This window comes from Prunus dulcis, chromosome 7, assembly GCF_902201215.1.
Source record: "Prunus dulcis chromosome 7, ALMONDv2, whole genome shotgun sequence".
Lineage (NCBI taxonomy): Eukaryota > Viridiplantae > Streptophyta > Magnoliopsida > Rosales > Rosaceae > Prunus > Prunus dulcis.
In genome coordinates this window covers 2,108,807-2,132,759 of record NC_047656.1, presented here as the reverse complement: position 1 = coordinate 2,132,759, position 23,953 = coordinate 2,108,807, and the positions used below count along the sequence as shown (strand labels likewise).

General features: G+C 39.4%; 2 protein-coding genes and 1 long non-coding RNA gene across 3 annotated transcripts; all 3 read right to left on the bottom strand.

Annotated features, from left to right (window-relative positions):
* Positions 1-1,590: 1,590 nt before the first annotated feature.
* On the bottom strand, positions 1,591-2,904 carry LOC117634038 (acidic leucine-rich nuclear phosphoprotein 32 family member B-like). Its single transcript, XM_034367938.1, has 5 exons — positions 2,737-2,904; positions 2,470-2,640; positions 2,272-2,385; positions 2,075-2,155; positions 1,591-1,932 (listed from the first exon to the last, which is right to left on the bottom strand). The coding sequence occupies exons 1-5, from the start codon at positions 2,887-2,889 to the stop codon at positions 1,591-1,593; spliced, it is 861 nt and encodes a 286-aa protein (XP_034223829.1). The 5' UTR covers positions 2,890-2,904.
* A 48-nt stretch (positions 2,905-2,952) lies between these two features.
* LOC117634037 (protein MAINTENANCE OF MERISTEMS-like) lies at positions 2,953-4,058 on the bottom strand. The gene is made up of 3 exons (XM_034367937.1): positions 3,406-4,058; positions 3,158-3,322; positions 2,953-3,078 (listed from the first exon to the last, which is right to left on the bottom strand). Exons 1-3 carry the CDS (start codon positions 4,000-4,002, stop codon positions 2,953-2,955), a joined length of 888 nt encoding a protein of 295 aa, XP_034223828.1. The 5' UTR covers positions 4,003-4,058.
* A 12,314-nt stretch (positions 4,059-16,372) lies between these two features.
* On the bottom strand, positions 16,373-16,826 carry LOC117633516. Its single transcript, XR_004586673.1, has 3 exons — positions 16,634-16,826; positions 16,494-16,548; positions 16,373-16,414 (listed from the first exon to the last, which is right to left on the bottom strand). It is a non-coding gene; the product is annotated as an uncharacterized LOC117633516 (long non-coding RNA).
* Positions 16,827-23,953: the final 7,127 nt, after the last annotated feature.

The window sequence follows — 23,953 nt, the reverse complement described above, 5'->3', positions numbered from 1 at the left end:
CGATAATTGCTTAATCCTAATTTCTTTGCTATATACATTCATTAGCTTCGCGTTTATAGTTTGAACAGTTTTGCCCACAGCAGGTCAGCATTTGCATTAGAAACATGCAATTGCAAGACGGTGATGCAATGCAAGGGTGGCTGTGCCCAAACCCCTAATAAGGAAAAATGGATCATATTTTTTCCTTCTTGCAAATGTCACCTACTTTTTGAATTTTATATTGAAGGGCGACATGAACCGAAATACGAGCATGGTAAGAATCTGGGGCAATAAGTCCTTCAATTATATTACAAAATAGACCAATTATAAAAATCACGTACTAATGGACATTGTCATGTACCACAAATGAATTTTCAAAATATCCCGACTTTCGTATAACACAATGTGATTAACTCTAATATTGAAAAATAAAATTACGGTCATAATAAAGTATTTGCTTGGTTTTATTTGTCTTTGCACCATACATTAATTAGGTTTGCGTTTTTAAAGTATGTTTAGTTTGCACACAGCCGGTTTACATTTGCATTTTACACATGCAATTGCATGCAGGTGAGGCAATGCAAGGGCGGCTGTGCGCAAACCCCTAATCAAGAAAAATGGATCATATTTTTTTGTACATGCATAATTATACATATTTTTTTTAACTATAAATCGAAGTACAGAGCATGAGAAATGGTAAGGGGCAATAAGCAGAACATATTATATTACAAAAACGACCAATTTTAAAAATTCCGTAGTAATGGACATTGTCATGTAGCACAAATGATTTTCCAAAATATCCCCAATTTCGTAAAACACTATGTGCTTAACTCTAATATTGAATAATAAACATACGGTCATAATAAAGTATTTGCTTCGTTTTCTTTGTCTTTGCGCCATACATTAATTAGGTTTGCATTTTTAAGGTATGTTTAGTTTGCACACAGCCGGTTTCAATTTGCATTTAACAGATGCAATTGCATGAGAGTGATGCAATGCAAGGGTGGCTGTGCGCAAACCCCTAATCAGGAAAAATGAATCATATTTTTTTGTACATGCATAATTAGACCTATTTTTTTGAACTATCAATCGAAGTATAGAGCATGAAAAACGGTAAGGGGCAATAAACCGAACATTCTTTCAGTACAACAACGATAAATTCTCGAAATTACGTAGTAATGGACATTCTAATGTAGCACAAATGATTTTCCAAAAGATCCCGATTTTCGTATAACACAATGTGATTAACCATAATATTGAATAATACACATATGGTCTTAATAAAGTATTTGCTTTGTTGTCTTTGTCTTTGTGCTATACATTTAGGGTTGGGCTTGCGTTTTTCAGGTATGTTTAGTTTGCACACAGCAGGTTTGTATTTGCATTTCACACATGCAATTGCATGACGGTGATGCAATGCAAGGGTGGCTGTGCGCAACCCCCTAAAAACGAAAAATGGAACTCCATATTTTTTTGTACATCCACAATTACACCTTTTTTTTGAACTAGAAATCGAAGTACATAGCATCAGAAATGGTAAGGGCAAATAAGCCGAACATATTATATTACAAAACGGACCAATGATCCGGAAAATTGAATCGTTTCCATAATTTACTTGGTTTTCTTTCTCTTTGGGGTACGTGAACGAAGACTTTTCTCAACTTTGCCTTTTTGGTGTGTGGAGTCTTGTTCTGCATTCAGATTACCCTTAGCTGCGGCCCTGCCGTCATCGGCTTCCTCATCCTCATCCCCAACCTCGTCCTCATCGGCTTCCTCATCCTCATCCCCAACCTCTGTCTCGTCGATCCAAGCATCGTCTTCATCTTCCTCTTCATCTTCCTCTTCTTCCTCTTCTTCTTCCTCTTCCTCATCTTCTTCATGCTCTTCTGGTATCACAATTTTTGTCTTTCCTTTTCTACCTATGTGGTCAGCTTTAAATTTTGTGCGAAACTCCTACATACAGGGAAACATTGACATATATTTTGTTCAATTTTGTGATGATGGTTTGCAATGCAGAATCAGTCAGCATATTATTTAAAATTGCAATATTTAACATCCTATAAATCGAACTTTACAATGGAGGTAACAAACTTACATGTTCTGCATCATCATCTATGACGTCTTCACCAATACCTGAACTTGCAATGGTTGTTCCCGAGGTGTTCTTCAATTTCTCCTATTACAATATAACATCGTTCATGTTCAATACCATGGTCTGTTATTTCAATATAACATCCGTGATGGTTGTTCATTTTATGAAATCAGTATGAAATGAAGCATCAACTGACTCACAATCTCTTGCCGTAGGCGACTGATCTCTATGCTTGCTTCCAATGAAGTTGAAAATAGTACGGCATTCAACCCAGCATTCAGCTCCAAAATCTCAGTTGCAGCTTCAGCAGTTACCTACATTTAGGCACATGCAATTACACCAATCACCACATGAAAATTCACAATGTATGAATATATCACGCCATGGAAGCTACTTACATGTGTCACACCAGCAGGTAATGGTAGATCAAGACTATCTTGCCCACGCGGTATCCGCACAAGTTTACTTCCATTTTCGGCTGCCCAGCATGGTATTCGCACTGACCATGGCTGAGGAGAGATGTTTCCTACCCTTATATTGGCCCCTACGAGATTTCGATCTTCTCTTTCCTGTGGAATTTAGGTATCATTTTAGATTGTTGAAAAATAATATGAATTTCATGCAGCAAGTGTAAGTACAGAACACGTGTTCTGTGTATAACGTACCGCTTCACGTAAGTCCTCATAGTGGCGGTACCTTATGTACTCATCTCTGTAGTGGCCATAGTTGGATGAATTTGCAAGCCATTCTGAAGCGGGGGACCCATTCAGTGCTTCCCTGACTTCTGCCTCATCAGTTAGCTTATAATCAGAAAGCATTGTCCTCGGTGGAATTTTGGGTACTTGAGGTTCTGTGGTGCCTAAACTTTGCATTGAGACTCACTATCCCAAAAACCAGGCTGAACCAGCTGGTCCCTCAAGTAGGATTCGTTTACGGGTTGCTGGCACACTATTTATGACGGCTTCCGGCATGTCGGATTCATTGGTCCCCCATGGGTTCCAATTAACCTGCAACACAAATTGGTTACCTCAGGGAATCATACATTTGAAGCTAAATAAAATTTCACACAAACGTCGAGGTTTATACCTGATCATTTGTTAGATGTCGCATCATCACTCTAAAATGTTCCAAGTGATGTTGCAAGTCCCGCTTTGATTTTGCACCAACCCACCTCAATGTTCTGAGCCACGTGTTCAAGGTCCCACTGGGCCTTGATAAAGCAAACGGCTTTAGGTACTCGCAAGCCCATACCTACACAAGACAAGTTTACAAATTAGTAATTTAAGCAAAAAATTATGTTGCACTTTGCGGATATTCAATTCGATGACACTAACCTCCCATGCCCTCCAATACCCGCCCATGCTTGATGACCTGCCCCTGGAACAAGAATCCAATGATCTATACAAGCAAGCCAATGCCGCACCGCCCCAGTCGTATTTACCAATGTCTGAGACTATTTCCAGACAGGGGGCGTAGTGCATACTCACGTATTGGCTCTTGTCATTGAGGAATGAGGAGCCAATCAAGCACAGTATAAATGCCCTTGCAATTTGGTCAGCTTCTTTATCATTTTTCGGATTCTTCCTCCAGTACGGAGTGCAAAGGCTTTCATACGGCACTCTCCTTTCCCCTGCCAGTAGGTCTGCAATTGGTTTCCCAAACAATTTCACCACCTTGTTCTTATTTCTGTAAATGTCCAAGTCGTACGTTAATCGCTTCCCACCAACACGCAATCCTGTGATTGCTGCGAAGTCCGTCGGGGTCATTGTCATCTCTCCAACTTCATCGAAGTGGAATGTGTGGGTAGTGTCCCACCATCTCTCAGCTAAGGCCACAAGTAATGGCCTATCCCCTTTCTTTCCATGTCCCAGTATTGACAAAAAAGGCAAAAATCCTGATTCTTTCACCTTTGCTTTCACCGTGTCGTGCATTGCTTTGTTATACCATGTAGCACATATGTCGTTGTTTCCACACCCTCTGATTTTTTTTAAAGTTAGCTACATAAAACACAACGGGTTTAGTAATCTTCATTTGATTGTCACCCACTTAAAAAAAATTATTCCAATGTGTGAAATGCCAAATGTAAACTTAAATAATAATACCTTGAAGGAGATATGTTCCTCCAAATCGAAGTGAGCAAGGGTGAACAAGGATTGCGGTCTCTTGGTATGAACACACGTACCCCGAACACCCCATTACCCATAGGACCCGATATTCGTTTTGCTGGCGTCCGTTTTTTCGAGCTTGAGGAAGCCGCTGAAGAGTTACCTTTCGTACCCTTTGCAACTGTGGTCTTCGGGCGACGGGAACCTTCATGAGATGCTCCAACCTCGGGGCACTTGTTATTCGTCCTCATTGTTGATTCGAATATCCTTCATTATTGATTTCAAATGGCAAACAATGAAACAGATTATCTCTACCTCAACATCAAACAATATAGTAACTATTTTGACCAAAAATAAACAACACAGTAACATGACATAATCTGAACATACGTTCAAAAACATTTCACAACGTTCCGTACTCATTGCATTTCTTTCTCTATGTTGTTTACAAACAAAATTTCATTCCTTCCCAGCCCAGTAGGCATTGCCTCACATGTGCATTGTTAAGTGAAGGCTTCATTTCAATTAGGAATCTCTTATGCAGGTAAGAACGGATAATTGGTGGATTAACTTCAGTAATGCAGTTCTTTTGTTTATATCAGAAACAAAAGTATACATTAGGTCGTCACTGGTTGTATTAAATAATAGAACAAATAGGGAGTAGATTGCACTACAAGGATGCAGACAAAATAACAGAAAAACACAGAAACACACACACATTGCTCCAACAAAACCCACAAGCATCAATACCAGACCAAACAATATCAACAAGTAATACACTACATGAAAATTCACAAAGAATTTCCATATGCATTCTCCACATTGTACTTTTGATGACAGTCTCCCTTCATAATTTAGAAAGTAGTAGTTAAGAAAGCAAGGCCAACCAGTCGGAGCTATTCATCTTGCTCTAAATTATCACATATCTCCATTAAAATCATCTTTTTAGTGTAAAACGCAATGGAACTAAAAAACTGAATTCTGCAGAACATCAAAACACAAGTAAGATAGAAAAAGATCAAAGCACACCATTAATAGGACACCATCCAGTATTGGTCTTCCTACCCAAAGATTTTGATAACTAAAGAGTCATTTGGATGATAAAAGTTTCGTAACTAATAGATAACGGCAAAACATACACATGGTAGGCTCATACCAACAATGCATTGAATATGAATTGTAGCTAACTAAATACCAAATATTCTACATTCCTAAAACCTTGAGGGAAAACATTTACCAAAATTTCAGAACGCAAGGAAGAGCCAAATGATTTCAGAATAAGCAAGCACGTGCACACACCCAACCCACAAAAACAGAATTCTTTAAACCTAACCTATAAATGTCCTCAAGAATAAATTAGATTATGTCAAAGATGTATCCAGTAGTAGTAGCATAAGAGGGCAAAAATCAGTAAGAGAAATCATATCAAAGCACGTTATACGTGAAAATTTGCTTCATCTAAAACCATCATCACATTTCAAAGATAAGACTTACCGGATTGGACTAATGTGAACTTACTCTTCAAACCTTCAATCAACAGATTCTCAGTGCGACCTTACTCTTCAAACCAATATGAACAGGTAACAATTCAAGTAATAGCAAATGTGAACTTTCACAGATCGTAGGCTTATCTGAAAAAATACAAGCAAACCCAAATGGGGGTCAAAAGCTACCCATAAGATATTTTACCAAAAAAATGTAAATGCTGCCAATTTAATGTTAAATCCTCTGACTAAATTAAAAAACTATAAGCATACCGAACCCACTCTAGGAATGAGTTCAATCGGTTGGATTCAATCCCATATAAGCAGACCCACAATGGGATTTCAAAGTAAATACGAAAGTACAAAAAGAATCCGACAACAGAAAAACCAAACTATTCTTTACCTGGTAAACAGAGACAACAATGAAAACTTCAAATTCAGAAAGCTATAAACGGGGGGGCGAGAGTGTGTTGGTTCGAGGAATTGACTGCACAAATCTAGCTTCAGAGACTTCCTTGTACCGAAAATTATTTTGCCAAAATAAAACAACCCAACAAGCTAAACACTACCAGCTCCAAAATTATTTCAAGATAAACAAGGAGAGGAGGAACCCCAAACTGCGCGTAAGAGTGAGAAAGGGATGCTGTTCTAATTTCAGATTTTGTAAATGTTTCTGTTTGTGGGCTAGAAGGAGGCGGCAATTTCTGAAATCATAGTGTTGGGTTTGTGCTTGGGCTATAGATTGAAAAGAGGAATTAGGGTTGGGCTTTAGGAGCAAAAATGAAGTCGGTTTCATTTTTGAGTTTGAATTGGATTGGGCTTTACGGGTAAAATTGAATTGGGTTTGGGCTTTACGGTTAACATTAAATTGGGTTAGGGTTTAGGGTAAAAATGATATTGGGTTGGGCTTTATGGTTAAAATTGAACTGGGTTGGGCTTTAGGGTTAACATGATATTAGGTTGGGCTTTATGGTTAAAATTGAATTGCGTTTGGGCTTTAACCGGAAAAAATTGAATTGGGTTTGGGCTTTAGGGTTAAAATTATATTGGGTTCGGCTTTATGGTTAAAATGTAATTTTGTTGGGCTTTAAGGTTAAAATGATATTGGGTTTGGGCTTTGTGGTTCAAATTCAAGGATTTACGGTTTAGGGTTTAAGGTTTATGGTATACAATTTACGGTTAAAATTGAATTGGGTTTAGGCTATATTATTCAAATTCAAGTGTTTAGGGTTTAGAGTTTGTGGTTTATGCATAAAAGTTAAAATTGAAATGGGTTGGACGTTACGATCAAAATTTAATTGGGTTTATGCAATTCAGTGTTAAAATTCAAGGGTTTAGGATTTACGGTTACAATTTAGGGTTGGGCTTTATGGTTAACACTGAAATGGGTTTGGGCTTTAGGGTTTAAAGTATGGTTTATGTTTATAATTATATTGGATTCAGGTTATAGACTATTCGTAAGCTTAGGTTTTAATAATTTTAACTGTTTCAAGTCGTATGTAATTGTTATATATAATTTTTAAAAGTAGCAATACTTTTACAAATAGTTACAATTTTGAATGTCCATTAATTAGGAAAAATAAGTTTTGGAATTTATTTTTTAAAAAACAATCTCGGAAATGTTTTTTGCAACCAAAAAGAAGGTTATTTGAGGGAAGTATTTGTTGTAATTTTCAAATGTTGAGATAAATAAGTTTTGAAGGAGTTTATTCCGAATGGACAATTTAACCTCCTAAATGTTTATTTAAAACAACCTCTCATGTCCAACCAAATGAAGAGCATATGTACACACTCTAGAGTATTCTAACTTATGTATCTTCACCAAAATCATGGGGAAAAAACAATTCTGCTGTGAAGAAAGGGTTTATGGGTGATGTACCCAGTAAAGTGAAAATCAATACACGGGATTCGTTTACTGATGCGAACAAAGGCAGTAAACAAGCGTGTGCAAGTGAACCTGCATAAAATAATATGCAATTGCAGTATTCAGATGCAGTTCAGAGGTACCTGTGCGCAATTCAAAATTTTGTACAACAGGTGGTTATAATTTTCACTTCGAACGTACAAACATAAAATTTAACAACCCAAACAGTAATGTACATAGCGCAATACTGAAAACGTTAATATAACATGTTAATTTTGGATCACACTTCCAAATTGCAATGTAAACTAAAACATTACACTCTAATCCCTGAACTTGTAGTTTTCATCATCCGAGTCATCCGTGGACTCCCATTTTTCAACTTCCTCCCAATGCGTAATGAGCTTGTCAGCATAGCAATCACTGCACCATTCCGTCTTTTGAGGGGTGCACTTGCAAACAAGAGGAGATGGTGGCTTTGGAGGCGAGGGAGTTGGAGATCGGTAAACTTGAACATTATCGGAATTTACAGAAAAAAGATCCTTGCAAAGTTGACATGGACGCAAATCATGTGGAACATGGTTACAAAAGTTAGGCGTAACATGAACTTTCGGATCATTTGGATCCCAACCTTGCTGTTTTGGGTTGTTGACAACGTGAGGTTGGTTTGAAGAGGAAGCCATGCATTTGTAATGGATAGAGTGAAAGAGGCAGTCACTGAAATGCCCTTTTATAATAGAATGGAGGGTTTCAAATGTTAACGCAAGGGTTATCCGGAAAAATTAACCCAGCCAACTGACTTTTTTAAACTAACAGAGTATTTGTTTAGACGAACGCAATACGTGCATTCCTGGAGAAAAGTTACCCGTTCGCCGAAAACATGCCTCAACCACCTTACTTTTTCAAGCAAACAGAATACTTTTTCACACGAACGCAAAAGGTGCGTTCACTGAGGAAAGTTTTATGTTCGCCGAAAAAATATATCCAACCAACTTACTTTTTCAAACAAACGGTATGTTTGTTCTAGCGAACGCAAGGGTTGCGTTCGTTCAGTAAAGTTACCCGTTCCCCTTAAAAAGGGCCCAACCAACTTACTTTTCTAAACAAACAGGGCGTTTGTTCAAACGAACGCAAGGGTTTGCTTTCGTTCAGAAATACTCGACGTTCCGCCGAAAAAGAAGGCCAACATAGTTACTTTTTTAAACCATCAGGTATTTGTTCAGACGAACACCATACGTGCGTTCCAAGAGAAAAGTTACCCGTTCGCCGAAAACATGCCCCAACCACCTTACTTTTTCAAGCAAACAGAATACTTTTTCACACGAACGCAACAGGTGCGTTCGCTGAGGAAAGTTTTATGTTCGCCGAAAAAATATATCCAACCAACTTACTTTTTCAAACAAACGGAATGTTTGTTCTAGCGAACGCAAGGGTTGCGTTCGTTCAGTAAAGTTACCTGTTCCCCTAAAAGCGGGCCCAACAAACTGACTTTTCTAAACAAACGGGGCGTTTGTTCAAATGAACGCAAGGGTTTGCTTTCGTTCAGAAATACTCGACGTTCCGCCGAAAAAGAAGGCCAACATAGTTACTTTTATAAACCAACAGGGTATTTGTTCAGACGAACGCCATACGTGCGTTCCTTGAGAAAAGTTACCTGTTCGCCGAAAACATGCCCCAACCACCTTACTTTTTCAAGTAAACTGAATACTTTTTCACACAAATGCAACAGGTGTGTTCGCTGAGGAAAGTTTTAGGTTCGCCGAAAAAATAAATCCAACCAACTTACTTTTTCAAACAAACGGAATGTTTGTTCTAGCAAACGCAAAAGTTGCGTTCATTTAGTAAAGTTACACGTTCCCCTAAAAAAGGCCCCAACAAACTTACTTTTCTAAACAAACGGGGCCTTTGTTCAAATGAACGCAAGGGTTTGGTTTCATTCAGAAATACTCGACGTTCCGCCGAAAAAGAAGGCCAACAAAGTTACTTTTTTAAACCAACAGGGTATTTGTTCATACGAACGCCATACGTGCGTTCCTTGAGAAAAGTTACCCGTTCGCCGAAAACATGCCCCAACCACCTTACTTTTTCAAGTAATCTGAATACTTTTTCACACAAACGCAACAGGTGCGTTCGCTGAGGAAAGTTTTATGTTCGCCGAAAAAAGAAATCCAACCATCTTACTTTTTCAAACAAACGGAATGTTTGTTCTAGCGAACGCAAGGGTTGGTTCGTTCAGTAAAGTTACCCGTTCTCCTAAAAAAAGGCCCAACAAACTTACTTTTCTAAACAAACAGGGCGTTTGTTCAAATGAANTTTATGGTTAAAATTGAATTGCGTTTGGGCTTTAACCAGAAAAAATTGAATTGGGTTTGGGCTTTAGGGTGAAAATTATATTGGGTTCGGCTTTATGGTAAAAATGTAATTTTGTTGGGCTTTAAGGTTAAAATGATATTGGGTTTGGGCTTTGTGGTTCAAATTCAAGGGTTTACGGTTTATGGTATACAATTTACGGTTAAAATTGAATTGGGTTTGGGCTATATTATTCAAATTCAAGTGTTTAGGGTTTAGGGTTTGTGGTTTATGCATAAAAGTTAAAATTGAAATGGGTTGGACGTTATGGTAAAAATTTAATTGGGTTTGGGCTATAGTATTAAAATTCAAGGGTTTAGGATTTACAGTTACAATTTAGGGTTGGGCTTTATGGTTAACACTGAATTGGGTTTGGGCTTTAGGGTTTAAAGTATGGTTTATGTTTAAAATTATATTGGATTCAGGTTATACACTATTCGTAAGCTTAGGTTTTAATAATTTTAACTGTTTCAAGTCGTATGTAATTGTTATATATAATTTTTAAAAGTAGCAATACTTTTACAAATAGTTACAATTTTGAATGTCCATTAATTAGGAAAAATAAGTTTTGGAATTTATTTTTTAAAAAACAATCTCGGAAATGTTTTTTGCAACCAAAAAGAAGGTTATTTGAGGGAAGTATTTGTTGTAATTTTCAAATGTTGAGATAAATAAGTTTTGAAGGAGTTTATTCCGAATGGACAATTTAACCTCCTAAATGTTCATTTAAAACAACCTCTCATGTCCAACCAAATGAAGAGCATATGTACACACTCTAAAGTACTCTAACTTATCTATCTTCACCAAAATCATGGGGAAAAAACAATTCTGCTGTGAAGAAAGGGTTTATGGGTGATGTACCCAGTAAAGTGAAAATCACTACACGGGATTCGTTTACTGATGCGAACAAAGGCAGTAAACAAGCGTCTGCAAGTGAACTTGCATAAAATAATATGCAATTGCAGTAATCAGATGCAGTTCAGAGGTACCTGTGCGCAATTCAAAATTTCGTACAACAGGTGGTTATAATTTTCACTTTGAACGTACAAACATAAAATTTAACAACCCAAACAGTAATGTACATAGCACAATACTGAAAACGTTAATATAACATGTTATTTTTGGATCACACTTCCAAATTGCAAACATGAAAAATGTAAACTAAAACATTACACTCTAATCCCTAAACTTGTAGTTTTCATCATCCGAGTCATCGGTGGACTCCCATTTTTCAACTTCCTCCCAATGCGTAAAGAGCTTGTCAGCGTAGCAATCACTGCACCATTCCGTCTTTTGAGGGGTGCACTTGCAAACAAGAGGAGATGGTGGCTTTGGAGGCGAGGGAGTTGGAGACCGGTAAACTTGAACTTTATCCGAATTTATAGAAAAAAGATCCTTGCAAAGTTGACATGGACGCAAATCATGTGGAACATGGTTACAGAAGTTAGTCGTAACATGAACTTTGGGATCATTTGGATCCCAACCTTGCTGTTTTGGGTTGTTGACAACGTGAGGTTGGTTTGAAGAGGAAGCCATGCATTTGTAATGGATAGAGTGAAAGAGGCAGTCACTGAAATGCTCTTTTATAATAGAATGGAGGGTTTCAAATGTTAACGCAAGGGTTATCCGGAAAAATTAACCCAGCCAACTGACTTTTTTAAACTAACAGAGTATTTGTTCACAGGAAAGCAATACGTGCGTTCCTGGAGAAAAGTTACCCGTTCGCCGAAAACATGGCCCAACCACCTTACTTTTTCAAGAAAACAGAATACTTTTTCACACGAACGCAAAAGGTGCGTTCGCTGAGAAAAGTTTTATATTCGCCGAAAAAAACAATCCAACCAACTTACTTTTTCAAACAAACGGAATGTTTGTTCTAGCGAACGCAAGGGTTGCGTTCGTTCAGTAAAGTTACCTGTTCCCCTAAAAGCGGGCCCAACAAACTGACTTTTCTAAACAAACGGGGCGTTTGTTCAAATGAACGCAAGGGTTTGCTTTCGTTCAGAAATACTCGACGTTCCGCCGAAAAAGAAGGCCAACATAGTTACTTTTATAAACCAACAGGGTATTTGTTCAGACGAACGCCATACGTGCGTTTCTTGAGAAAAGTTACCCGTTCGCCGAAAACATGCCCCAACCACCTTACTTTCTCAAGTAAACTGAATACTTTTTCACACAAACGCAACAGGTGCGTTGGCTGAGGAAAGTTTTATGTTCGCCGAAAAAAGAAATCCAACCAACTTACTTTTTCAAACAAACGGAATGTTTGTTCTAGCGAACGCAAGGGTTGCGTTCGTTCAGTAAAGTTACCTGTTCCTTTAAAAAAGGCCCCAACAAACTTACTTTTCTAAACAAACGGGGCGTTTGTTCAAATGAACGCAAGGGTTTGCTTTTGTTCAGAAATACTCGACGTTCCACCGAAAAAGAAGGCCAACATAGTTACTTTTTTAAACTAACAGAGTATTTGTTCACAGGAACGCAATACGTGCGTTCCTTGAGAAAAGTTACCCGTTCGCCGAAAACATGCCCCAACCACCTTACTTTTTCAAGTAAATTGAATACTTTTTCACACAAACGCAACAGGTGCGTTCGCTGAGGAAAGTTTTATGTTCACCGAAAAAATAAATCCAACCAACTTACTTTTTCAAACAAACGGAATGTTTGTTCTACCGAACGCAAGGGTTGCGTTCGTTCAGTAAAGTTACCCGTTCCCTAAAAAAGGGCCCAACAAACTTACTTTTCTAAACAAACGGGGCGTTTGTTCAAATGAACGCAAGGATTTGCTTTCGTTCAAAAATACTCGACGTTCCGCCGAAAAAAGCCCCGCCGTCATAGTCACTTTTTTAAACCAATATGGTATTTGTTCAGACGAACGCCATACGTGCGTTCCTTGAAAAAAGTTACCCGTTCGCCGAAAACATCCATCAACCACCTTACTTTTTCAAACAAACGAATTACTTTTTCACACAAATGCAACAGGTGTGCTCGTGGAGGAAAGTTTGATGTTCGCTGAAAAAATAAATCCAACAAACTTTCTTTTTCAAAGAAACGGAGTGCTTGTTCTACTGAACGTAAGCGTTGCGTTCGTTGAGTAAAGTAACCCGTTCCCCTAAAAATGAGTCCAACCAAATGACTTTTTCTAATGAACCTGGTGTTGGTTCAAGTGAACGCAAGAGTTGCGTTCGTTCAGTAAAGTTGACCGTTCCCCAGAAAGATGGGCCCAACCAACTTACTTTTTCGAACAAACGGGGTATTGTTCAACCAAACGCAAGTAGGTGCGTTTGTTTAGAAAACTTTGACGTTCCAACGAAAAAGGAACCCAATCCAAAGTACCAAGTACCAAATACCAGGTACCAACTACAGACGAAGGATTATTTAAGGAGTTACTTCCTATACATTTCAACTCAAACATTTCCACCTCTTTTACTAATAACATTACTCATACACAACCTGAAAGAGAAAAACGAAAACCCAAATAATGTCACATTCAATGGTTGGTAGCTCAAGAGGCTCCTCCACGCCTAAGAAGAAGGGGGCGGGTGATGATGATGGTGTTGATTGTTCGTATTATGTCCGCCAGCAAGTGAAACGAGCCCATGATGTCACAAAGCCTCCCACTGAGGCTAGTAACAACATCTTTCATGAAGGAGATTCAATCACCAAGTACGAAATGTACAATGGCGGGATTGAGATCGGCTTTGAGATGTTTAGGAAATACGCTCAGCTTGTTGATGCTGGTTCAACAAAGTGGGACAAAATCGAGTTATACGAAGCAATTGCTATTTTGGAGAAGCGAGCTCCGTGAAGCATCGGTATTTTATGATTAGCATTGTGTTGTTTGTCATAATTTCGGATGTAATTTCAGATGTTATAATTTCAACCGTACTATCGGATGTTAAATGTTATAATCAGTATGGTAGAATAGTTTGAGGGTTTAGTTTTGTAACAAAAAAAAACCCGTAAATATGGTTAGGAGACCTTTATTATGAATGAACTAGGAACTCCTGTTTCATAAATGAAGTCTGGGCCCCAGATATGCTATAATGTTCCCATGGTGGCAACAAAAAAACTCATGTGTGCAATGTTTTACACGAAGTACATAATATGCATTTGGCCGTCATGTAATGCAATTGTACATGATATAATGCAAAAACAAAGTCCCCTGTATGCAAAACGGGATAAGTACATGCAATTGCACTACCTTAACCATCAACCCTACGTGCATGCAGTTACACTAAATGTAATTACATTTCAGTGTTTGGGGCTTTCCGATCGTGAAATGTTTGGATGTTGTGAAGAAAACCAAAAAAGCATTTGTAAGCAAACAATGGAATTCAATTACATGATGTGCAACAGTCGTGCATGCAATTGCACTTGCTATATTACAAAAGAACCCCGACTGTGCGCAAATAGGGATATATACATGCAATTACGCCTAATTTCTAAAGTGTAATCCTTTACGACCTACTGTCAAACTTTCTACTTTGCCTGGGAGCGTGTCATTGGCTTCCTTGCGATGGGATGATGAGGGATGGATGGACCATGTTGGGCCAACATGTCAAGTTCCTCGTCGACAACTCTTCGAGCGGACTCCCTTACTTCCTTTAGACGCTTGTTTTTTGGGTTCTTCAGCAACGATAGTGCAACGCGAACCCGCTCGCTTGCATGTTGAAACTGCAAATAAAAAACAACCCGTCAAAGAAATGATTAAAAAAAATATCTGACATGGAAGACAAAAGTATGAAACGAAATATATGCCGACTCACTTTATTTGAACCGTGTGATGTGCATTCAATATCTTCTAGCCAATTCATGACGAAGATACCACAATCGCATCCATTTAGTTGTCTGCGGGCCTGTCAGTTCGCACAATGTTGAATTTTGCAAACTGCCATCCTTTGTCAAAATATTTGATAATCTCATCATTATAAATGTAGTCCAAAACTTTCATCTACACCACAATCAATTCAAATCAACTCTTAGTCGGGATGTTAGGAGAATAAAAATACAAACCAAAATTAGGTAAATTAAACTTACAATTCGTTCCGCTAATTGATAACGAGATGCGTTGTATTTAGCACCGGGGAGGCTATCCCATAGTTCAACCTTTTTATCACCCATAAGCACCACTAGCAAATACCAATGACTCCCGATTCGATCCAAAACGGGAATGAAAATCTAGGAGCAGTATTTTACAACTATGTAAATAAATGCGTACTTAATAAACGTAAAAGATAACAATAAACTCGATCTTGAAATCCTAATCGCTCATCATACCTCAGGTTCACTGAAAGTCTGTCCATCCGGTAATGGCGTCCAAGGATTGTTTACATGAACTGGACCTTTCTCCTTTAATTTCCTAGATTCTTCACCCTTCTTCTTGACAACATTCTCACCACCTTCATCTCGTATTTTCGGTGGCCCGTCCTCCTTAGTTTGATTTACATCTTCATGTCTTGCGTCTTTCATAAAGGACCTCACTTGACTCATTACCTTGTCGTGAGTTCCAACACTGAGCGCTGGACCTCTGCCTGTATTATCTGGCCCAAAGCAAGTCCTTCAATTGATCGCTTCACCTCTGCCTGTATTACTGGAGCCAAACTGATAGAAACTTCTTGAACTATTCTTTCAACGTTTACTCCAGACACTTCATTTGTTCGACGGTGCTGTGAAACAACCCGCACGGTAGGACTATCAAACCCACCTTGCTTGATAACCCATTTAATCATTTTCCACACTGAGTTATTGTCCCAAGACACAATGGGATCCAAAGACTTATCAACATATACTCCACCATGGACAATTGAATCGAAATACAATAGTTGCAGAAAAAGCAATGACCCATTTACATATGCAACTTTCTTCGCTTTGAACGACCTAACACCTTCACATAAGAAGTTGAATCCATGGTCGGCCCAGTTCTTGGTCTCTATCTTCCCTGGGATCGTCAAGAAAGTTAAATATTCCCGGTCACTGATAGTGAAGATGTGGGGCAAAGTATAGTGCCAAGTGCAAACATCACAAATCGAACTTGAAAGTCCTCATTCGCATTTTTGCACTTTTCCAATTGTTCAGCTAAACCCTTTACTAATACTCTTTTGCCATTTCCACCGAAACTCTTGACTAATTGTTTCACCTTTTCATCTTCTACCGGCCTGTCGAGTTGAACATCCTCGCCGGTGTTCTTAAGACCCATAACACGCCCAAACTCATCGGCACTTATTCTAATCACATTGCCGTGCAGTTCTATAGAAGACGTATCAGGATTGAACTTTTGAATCAAAAAATGGCATAATTGGCGGTGTAAACGAGTGCACGACAAAGATGACACATTACCGAACCCAATAGCCTTAATTGCTAACCGCTTCTCATTTGACAATTTTTCCACCGTACGATGGAATCGGTCCGGGCTGCATCTAGTTATACAACTCATCTCATTCACTGAGTCGTTTACTTGCCCGCTTGAACCTTCTAAGGCAGAACCATATGTTGCCTTCTCTGTAGTGTTCAATTTCCTCCACTTATTACTAATCTCTTCTTGTACCTGAAATAAAAAATTCTCATTAATATACCCTTCTTAATAAAATAATTAATAAACTGACCAAATCATTGTCATCTCTCACCTTATGGTCCAACTTTGCATTGGCCACTTTCCCCATTTCATGTCGTTCTTTTTTCCTGTAAATCATTTATTTTTTATAAAAAAAACCATTATAATATTAAGCAACCACATTTCCAATTTGTAGATGTACGTGTAACTTACATGAAATTAAAAAATGCATCTCGGCCAACTCTTGTTTGTTGCACAGTACTCTCGACCTTGCACTTTCCTTTCGCTGATCCCCTTTTTTGAGCTTCCATAACTTGCACAAATCAAGTACAAAACACTATCATGCAATTCTCTCTAGCGCCGAGAATTTGAATACTAATCCAAAGCCTAATACACCCTAAACCCCGTAAACCCGGTAAACCCAGTAAACACTACAACATCACATTGCTTAATTAAAAAAATACGGGGACCAGGATTTGCACACAGTTGCTTAGTAATTGCATATACTGATATGCAATTGCACGACACTACTTGCAAGTGCATCAGCCCTCGATTATAACATTGCACAATAATGCACACAACCCACCAATGCATTTCTATATTGGGCCGACATTCTTACTCATTTCAAATCCCAATCCAAATCTTAACCAATCCTAACATTACACTTTCGGAACACTTTACTCCCCATAAAAAAAATTCAAAAACACAGTCAAACCTACCTACCTACCACGAAATCACCTCACGTGCATAATTTCAAAACAAAACTATATACTGTAATTGCATTCAGTTACTTGGATTTGCATACAGGCGATTAGTAATTGCATATAGAGATATGCAATTGCATGAACATAACAACCATGAATGTGAGATACCCACTTCACCTCACGACACTTCCAGACTGAGAAACCCACTTCATCTCATGAATGTGAGAAACCTACTTCCCCTCTTGCCCCAATTCATCACCACAGAAATTCAATTAACAATAATATAAAACATAGTGTTAACTTACCTTCACAAGGAACTAATACCAAATGCTTTCACAAGGGCTCGATTGCAGATGAGAGGAGTGCCAACAACCTACCAGCGACTGGAAAAACTGAATTCCAATTCCTATTATCAACCCAAAATGCTAACCCAAAAAATTTCCTCAAAATCCAAACCCTAGAATAGGGGGTTTTTTACAATGATGACCAAGAAGAGAGAGAGGCTGCAGAGACAAGGAAGAAACTTTCTACGGAAGAGGAGTTGAAGAAGATGACTTTGAAGACCATGAAGATTATCAGTTTGAAGTTGAACCAGACCACTTTGAGGAAGAAGGACGTCGACTGAGTGCATGTGAAATCGTTTGCCTGTTCACCTTAGGAGCAGCGCGTGAAATCATTTACCTGTTGACCAGGACAACAGGTTTCCCTTGTTTTTTAAAAACAGTCACGTGATCAGCTGTACCGGTACAGCTGATGCACCACAGAAGCTCTCTCTCTTGTGTTGGCTAGATGGAATGAAAATGTTGGCTGGTTTGGGATCAATAGAAGTTTTAGTACGAGTGGAGTTGGGCTCTATGTGGTTGAGGTTTTATTTATTATTTTTATTTATTAGGTTGTTCAAATGGGTTTTATTATTATTATTATATATATAGTAATATAATCGGTAAGGCCAAACAATGGCTTTACGGGTAGACTTACGCCATAGGCCTTTGTGCTTCGGATTCTCTTTACGCCTATATGCAAGTCATGGCCTTATGGCCTGGGATGCTCAAGGGCCATTAAGTGGCCTATTTGATAAGTATATTACATTTGAAGTGATAATTCATATTAAGACACCTTGAGAATGCATGTGGATTCATTGAATTTCCAGCTACTCCAACATCATGGGATTATTTCCTCAAGATTAGAAGTCCGTCTCACCATATCTCAAGACAAGTCCCGAAGGGTCAAGCCCAGCCTACGGAAGTGGGCCCGACACTTTTGCATGTTTTCATGCACAGATCCATCCAAGGAAAGCAATTAAAGAAAATGATGTCAATCTAGAATGATCCTAAGGAGGAGAGAATCAATTGATCAGATTTGCAATCCGATGATCTTGTTCGAATCAATTCAAGAATTTAGGAAGCCACACAAGGAAAGATTTTGAACGAAGTTGACCTTTGACCATTTAATGGCCAGCCCATGGGCTGACGAACGCCCCTATATAAACTACATCAGACAAAGAGAAAAGGATCTCGACATCAGACACAAAAACCTACTTTTTGTCTTCTTTCAATTTTCTATCCCTAGTCTAGGGTTTTATTTTCCAAGCAAGTAGACTAGATCAGTTCTACACTTTTGTTAGTGTAAGTTTAATTTCTTGTATTTTCCATGACGTTGTCTTAAGATTTAATTTTATCGCTTTATTGTTAATTGTTATCGAATTTGCTTTAAGTTTAATTTCATTTCAAATTGCTTTATTTAATTGCCTTTATCACTTATATCATTCTTATTTCGTTCTTTGTTTAATTTAAGTTTATCTATTGTTTTGATTTACTTTATCGCACTTCAATTCTCATCTTTAAGTTTGATCGCATATTTTAATTTAATTTGCATCGTTATTATTAAAAATCTCAAAAATACTAAAATACCTATACGAAACCTAACCATCCTTGACCCCGAGGAAGTGAAAGAACCTAGGCCAAGAGGAGGTTCCTTGCTTGGCCGATCAATCGGCTGGTTAGAAGTCAGAAGCGCGGACACAACAATCCAACCTTTTCCATTCAAGCCAATCAGTGGCTTGGTGGTGGCATGCCTACGCAATCTAAAAGAAGAAGGACCAAAAACTCCTTCAATCGGCCTACCCAGCTAAAAGAGGGAAACATAATTTGGCACGCCCAGTGAGACCACTAGGTTTTGTATGGTCGTAAACACTAGGGGGAATCCTAGAAGAGATCAAGAGTTTGAAGAGTCTAGACTTCGTTCAGAATCAGAAACAAGTATGGCTGGTTCACTTCCCATAAACACTTAGCCACAAAATGTTATGAACGTACAACAAAGCCAAAACGGCATCGGCCGAGCTACGGCCGTTGACCCCAACCATGTGGTGGTCGAAGAAGTTACGGAAGCCGATGGAGGACCAGTCTTGAGGCCGAATCTGGCCACTTCACTGGAGATCCAACAGCTCATCCGAGTAATGGAGACATCAAACCAACTCAACCATCAACGGTTGCAAGATATGGCTCAAACCATAGCAACCCAAAATGCCCAGATAAATGAGAGGTTTGATCGATTGCTAGGCCACCAAAATGGCCAAAATGGGAATCAGGTGGCTCCAAATGGAGTGCTAGCTGTGGGGCCTCAAGTAGAGGTTCAACCAAACGTCTTGTGTGCGAACTTGGGTGCGAACCCTCCTCAACCGAATCCACCAGCTGGGGGTAATCTAGCCCCAGTGATCAATGTTCCGCCGATAGGTAATAACCCATATGTGGGGGCCAACCAATTCCAAGGATTCCTGCCATATAACCAATTATGTCTACAAGTCCACCAGGGGGCAGGAGTCAACATCGTTGGTCCTCATATTAACCAATTCGCCAGAATCGGTCGGTGGAATAATCTTGGTGGGAACGCGAACTTGAATAATCCACCATTACGAAACCAAGCGATCGACCGAGGGGCGATCGAACAAATGATCCAGGATATCGTGCCTCATGCCAGGAGGATTGGTAGACCAGTTTATCGGAGGCCTTATCCGGAGCATTTTGATCGAGAGGAGTTTCCACGAGGATTCAAAGTTCTGGACTTTGTATTGTTTTCAGGAGACGGATTTCAGTCGTCTGTGGAGTATATTGGCCGACTCACGGCTCAATGTGCTGAAATTGGACATCGTGAGGCCTTGAAATTAAGGCTATTCCCGAGTACCCTCACGGGTGCTGCTTTTTCATGGTATGTCAAACTTCCTCAGAACTCATTTCCAAATTGGCAAACCATGGAGCAAATATTCCATGAACAATTTTATCGGCCAGAGCCAGAGGTTTTGATGGCCGACTTGGCCAAGATGCATCAAGGATCAAATGAGTCAGTCCAAGAATACTTGGGGAAGTTCAGAGAAGCAAAGGCTAGATGTACGGTCAACATGCCTGAACATGAGTTCGTGAAGTTGGCCCAAGGTGGATTATTACTCGATCTCCGGAAGAAGTTTGAGGGTATTGAGTTTTGCGATATCTACGACCTCCGCCTTCAAGTGGATCGATATGAAGCTCTTCTAAAGGAGGAACAACAAAAGAACCGGCCAACATCTTGGCCAACCTTTTATAGAGATCTACCAAAACCTTCCACATCTAGAACCACAGCTATCCATGTGGTGGATATTAAAGATGTGGACTCGAAGGAAATAAATGAGGAAGTCTTCCAAGAGGAAGAAGAAGAATTAGCTGGAATAAACTTGGCTGAAATCGTGGCCAGCGGACCACACGTATGCAAGGCTTTGTCTAAAGCCTCCAAGGATCAGAGGCCGATGACGGTCCAGATTTCTAAGTTTAGTGGAACCTCACAAAAGAGAGTCGGAACCAAGTCCTATACCTTTGACATTTCGAAAGCCGAACTAATCTTTGACCAACTTTTAAAAGAAAAGAGAGTCGGAACCAAGTCCCAATGGTCATGATATTCCGTCGGCTAATGAACTTAGAAATAAGACTTTTTGCAAATGGCATAATGTATGGTCTCACGCGACTAATAATTGTCTTGTTTTCCGAAATGTTGTGCAGGACCTCATCGATTGAAAAGTCTTGAAATTTCTGAAAAAAGCTACAATGGGCGTTGATCAGAATCCGTTTCCTAATGCTCAGGCCAACATGGTGAATGTCAACTTCCCAAGGCCAGATCAACCTCGACCAAGGTTAGACTTGGGTGGCTCTAGAAAAACAGCGGCTGAGAGAAGAGCAAGGGAGACCCAGGCGGATCCTAGGGCGAAGGGTAAGGCCAAGATGTACTTGGAAATGACCAAGGCTCTAGATGAAAAGATTCCAATTAGGGAAGAACCTCCCAAGGCCATTGTGATATGCAGCCGATGTCAATGTGAGGTCTCATTGGAGGTAGTTCCACCAAAGGTCAAGAAGCCATCTAGAGAACCAACTAGGGAGCCGGCCAAGGAGCAAGCCCAAACAATTAGGCCTAAAAGTGCTGGGAAGAACATGATGAAAAGTCCGGCCGAGAATTACGGCCTACATAGCCCAAGGGACATGATGGAGATACGGCCGAACAAACGGCCATTACATGAGTATCAAGATAGGTACGAGAGGCCACAATATCAGCCTAAGAGGAGAAATCAGCAGATGCCACTAAGGTATGAGGATGTTGATCCGTTGAACCCAAGCCGAGACCAAAATAGAAGCATGTGGGTTTCGGTGGGAGAAGGAAAGAATCGAGAGGCGGCTTATGTATCAAGACCTAGCCCAGAAGATGGTAGTGGCGTTCCAATGTTCAAGATGCCAAACACCAAGGCAGGTCAGTGGTATAGGAATAGAGGTTCAAAGCTTCCTCCGATACCTTTAGCAAAACTCAAACAGGAAGGACTTAGAGGCAATATGCTGCCTCATGTAATGCAGAGTTTGATTGGGCGAACGAGAGACAAGCCCAACTTAACCGATTAGTCGAGCTTCGAGAAAAGCTTAGGCTGGAAGAGTTGGAGTTGGCCAAAGCCGATGCTGTGGCTTTGCTAGAGGCAGCAGCGACGGAAGAAAGGAAAATCCGCCGGTAATGGGCAAATGGCCAAGTTGTGGTGACAACTTTAGATGATCCAATCTCGCAGTTGGAGGCTCATTTGAGTGGAGTGTTTGAGGCAAAAAATTCCAAGGCCAAATCCAGTGGGCCAACGAAGGGGTTGGATGACAAACCATCAAAGGTTGAAAAATCGAGGAAGGTTCAGTTGAAGGCCAAGCCTCCAGTCCTCAAGAATCAAGTAGCGACTAAGGTGGTATCAACATCTGATGTCGATGAGAAAAAAGAAGATGACCATGAAATGGTCGAGAATGTTAGGGGAAAACCCCAAACTAGAGAAGACAAGCCAAAGGTAGAAGAAGACCAAGTTATGGTCGATGTTCAAATAGCCGAGGTGGAAGAAAATGCCGAGGCTACGGCCGATGTTGTGGCCACAAAAGCTTCAGAAAATCCAGAAGGCACTTTAGCTAAAGATGAAGAACTTTATGGGGAAGATGAAGAGTATAGTGATGATGAGTATTTCGAAGGGTTTTATTGTTCCTGGAAAATAAAATAAAGTTTGTAAATTAATCTCTTTATGGTTTGAAACAGGCACCTAAGCAATGGCATGCAAAATTTGATAGTTCAATCATCTGAAATGGATTTCAAATAAATGAAAGTGACAAATGTATTTATTTTAAGCATGAGAATAATGTTTGCATTGTTATATGTCTCTATGTGGATGACTTACTTATTTTTGGCTCTAATATTCATGCTTTGAATAGTGTCAAATCTTTGTTATGTGCGAACTTTGACATGAAAGATTTAGGTGATGCTAATGTGATACTTGGAATTAAGATAACTAGGTCTGAAAAAGGATTCTCTTTGGATCAATCTCATTACATTGAAAAAATCCTTAAGAAGTATAATTACTTTGACTATAAACCAACATATACTCCTTATGATCCTAGTGTAAAGTTGTTCAAGAACATTGGTGACAATGTTAAACAAACTGAGTATGCGAGCATCATTGATAGCCTTTGATATGCTACTGATTGTATTAGGCCTGATATAGCTTATGCCAATTGCACCTAATATGCGATATTCTGGTTTCGATAGGTTCAGACTGTTCGATCGGCCTCAATTTCAAATATGTTGTTCCCTGTACCTATAGGATCGTGTAAGATCTTGCGGATCGAGAATCGGAGTCCCAGATACTCCGAGTCAATGATTCCAAGGTTAGACGAATCAATCGCCATCCAATCGTGCGATTGGCCTAAATCCAACCGTTCGATCGAGACCAAACCTTCGAGACTTGTTCAGTAGACTTTGCTGGACCTATAGGAACTTTTGAATCGGAAATTAGAGGTCGTGGGCCCCTCGGGCCCGTTGACCCATATGAAAAGTTTGACCACTTGGTTGACCGTGAGTCTTCCGAGACCATCTCATCGTTCAGGAAGTATTAGAATGACCCTATAAACCTTCTTAAAGGTTGTGCACACTTTGAGACTTGGGAACTAGATTTTCGAGTTAAAGTTCGTTGTTTGGTACATTTATTATCTCGAACCAGGTACTCTTACTTCGCATACTCGAGAGGAAGAGCTCTCTCAGGATTGAGCAGCGTTGGACCTGTTGTGAGTGGACATTTGTTTTTCTCTGTGCATTGTTTTTCAAATATGGAATTGCCTGCATAAATGTGATTTGATTGGGAATCAGTTTATTTCCGGTTAATGAGGTTATGGGACTTTATTATCGAGCTAGTCTCGGCTTTTACAATGTAATATTGGATTTCAAGGGATTATTATTTTAATATTATTAATATTATTATTATTATTATTATTATTTTATTATTATTAAAGTATATGGATTTGGG

Bases quoted from the DNA above. Each gene is read 5' to 3' on its own strand.
- LOC117634038 (XM_034367938.1), bottom strand. From the start codon at position 2,889: ATGCTTTCTGATTATAAGCTAACTGATGAGGCAGAAGTCAGGGAAGCA. The intron at 2,156-2,271 runs GTGAGTCAGTTG...ATATTGTAATAG, and splicing joins GTCGCCTACGGCAAGAGATT to GAGAAATTGAAGAACACCTC. The intron at 1,933-2,074 runs GTAAGTTTGTTA...CCCTGTATGTAG, and splicing joins TAGATGATGATGCAGAACAT to GAGTTTCGCACAAAATTTAA.
- LOC117634037 (XM_034367937.1), bottom strand. From the start codon at position 4,002: ATGCACGACACGGTGAAAGCAAAGGTGAAAGAATCAGGATTTTTGCCT. The intron at 3,323-3,405 runs GTTAGTGTCATC...TGTCTTGTGTAG, and splicing joins GGTATTGGAGGGCATGGGAG to GTATGGGCTTGCGAGTACCT. The intron at 3,079-3,157 runs GTATAAACCTCG...TTTGTGTTGCAG, and splicing joins GACATCTAACAAATGATCAG to GTTAATTGGAACCCATGGGG.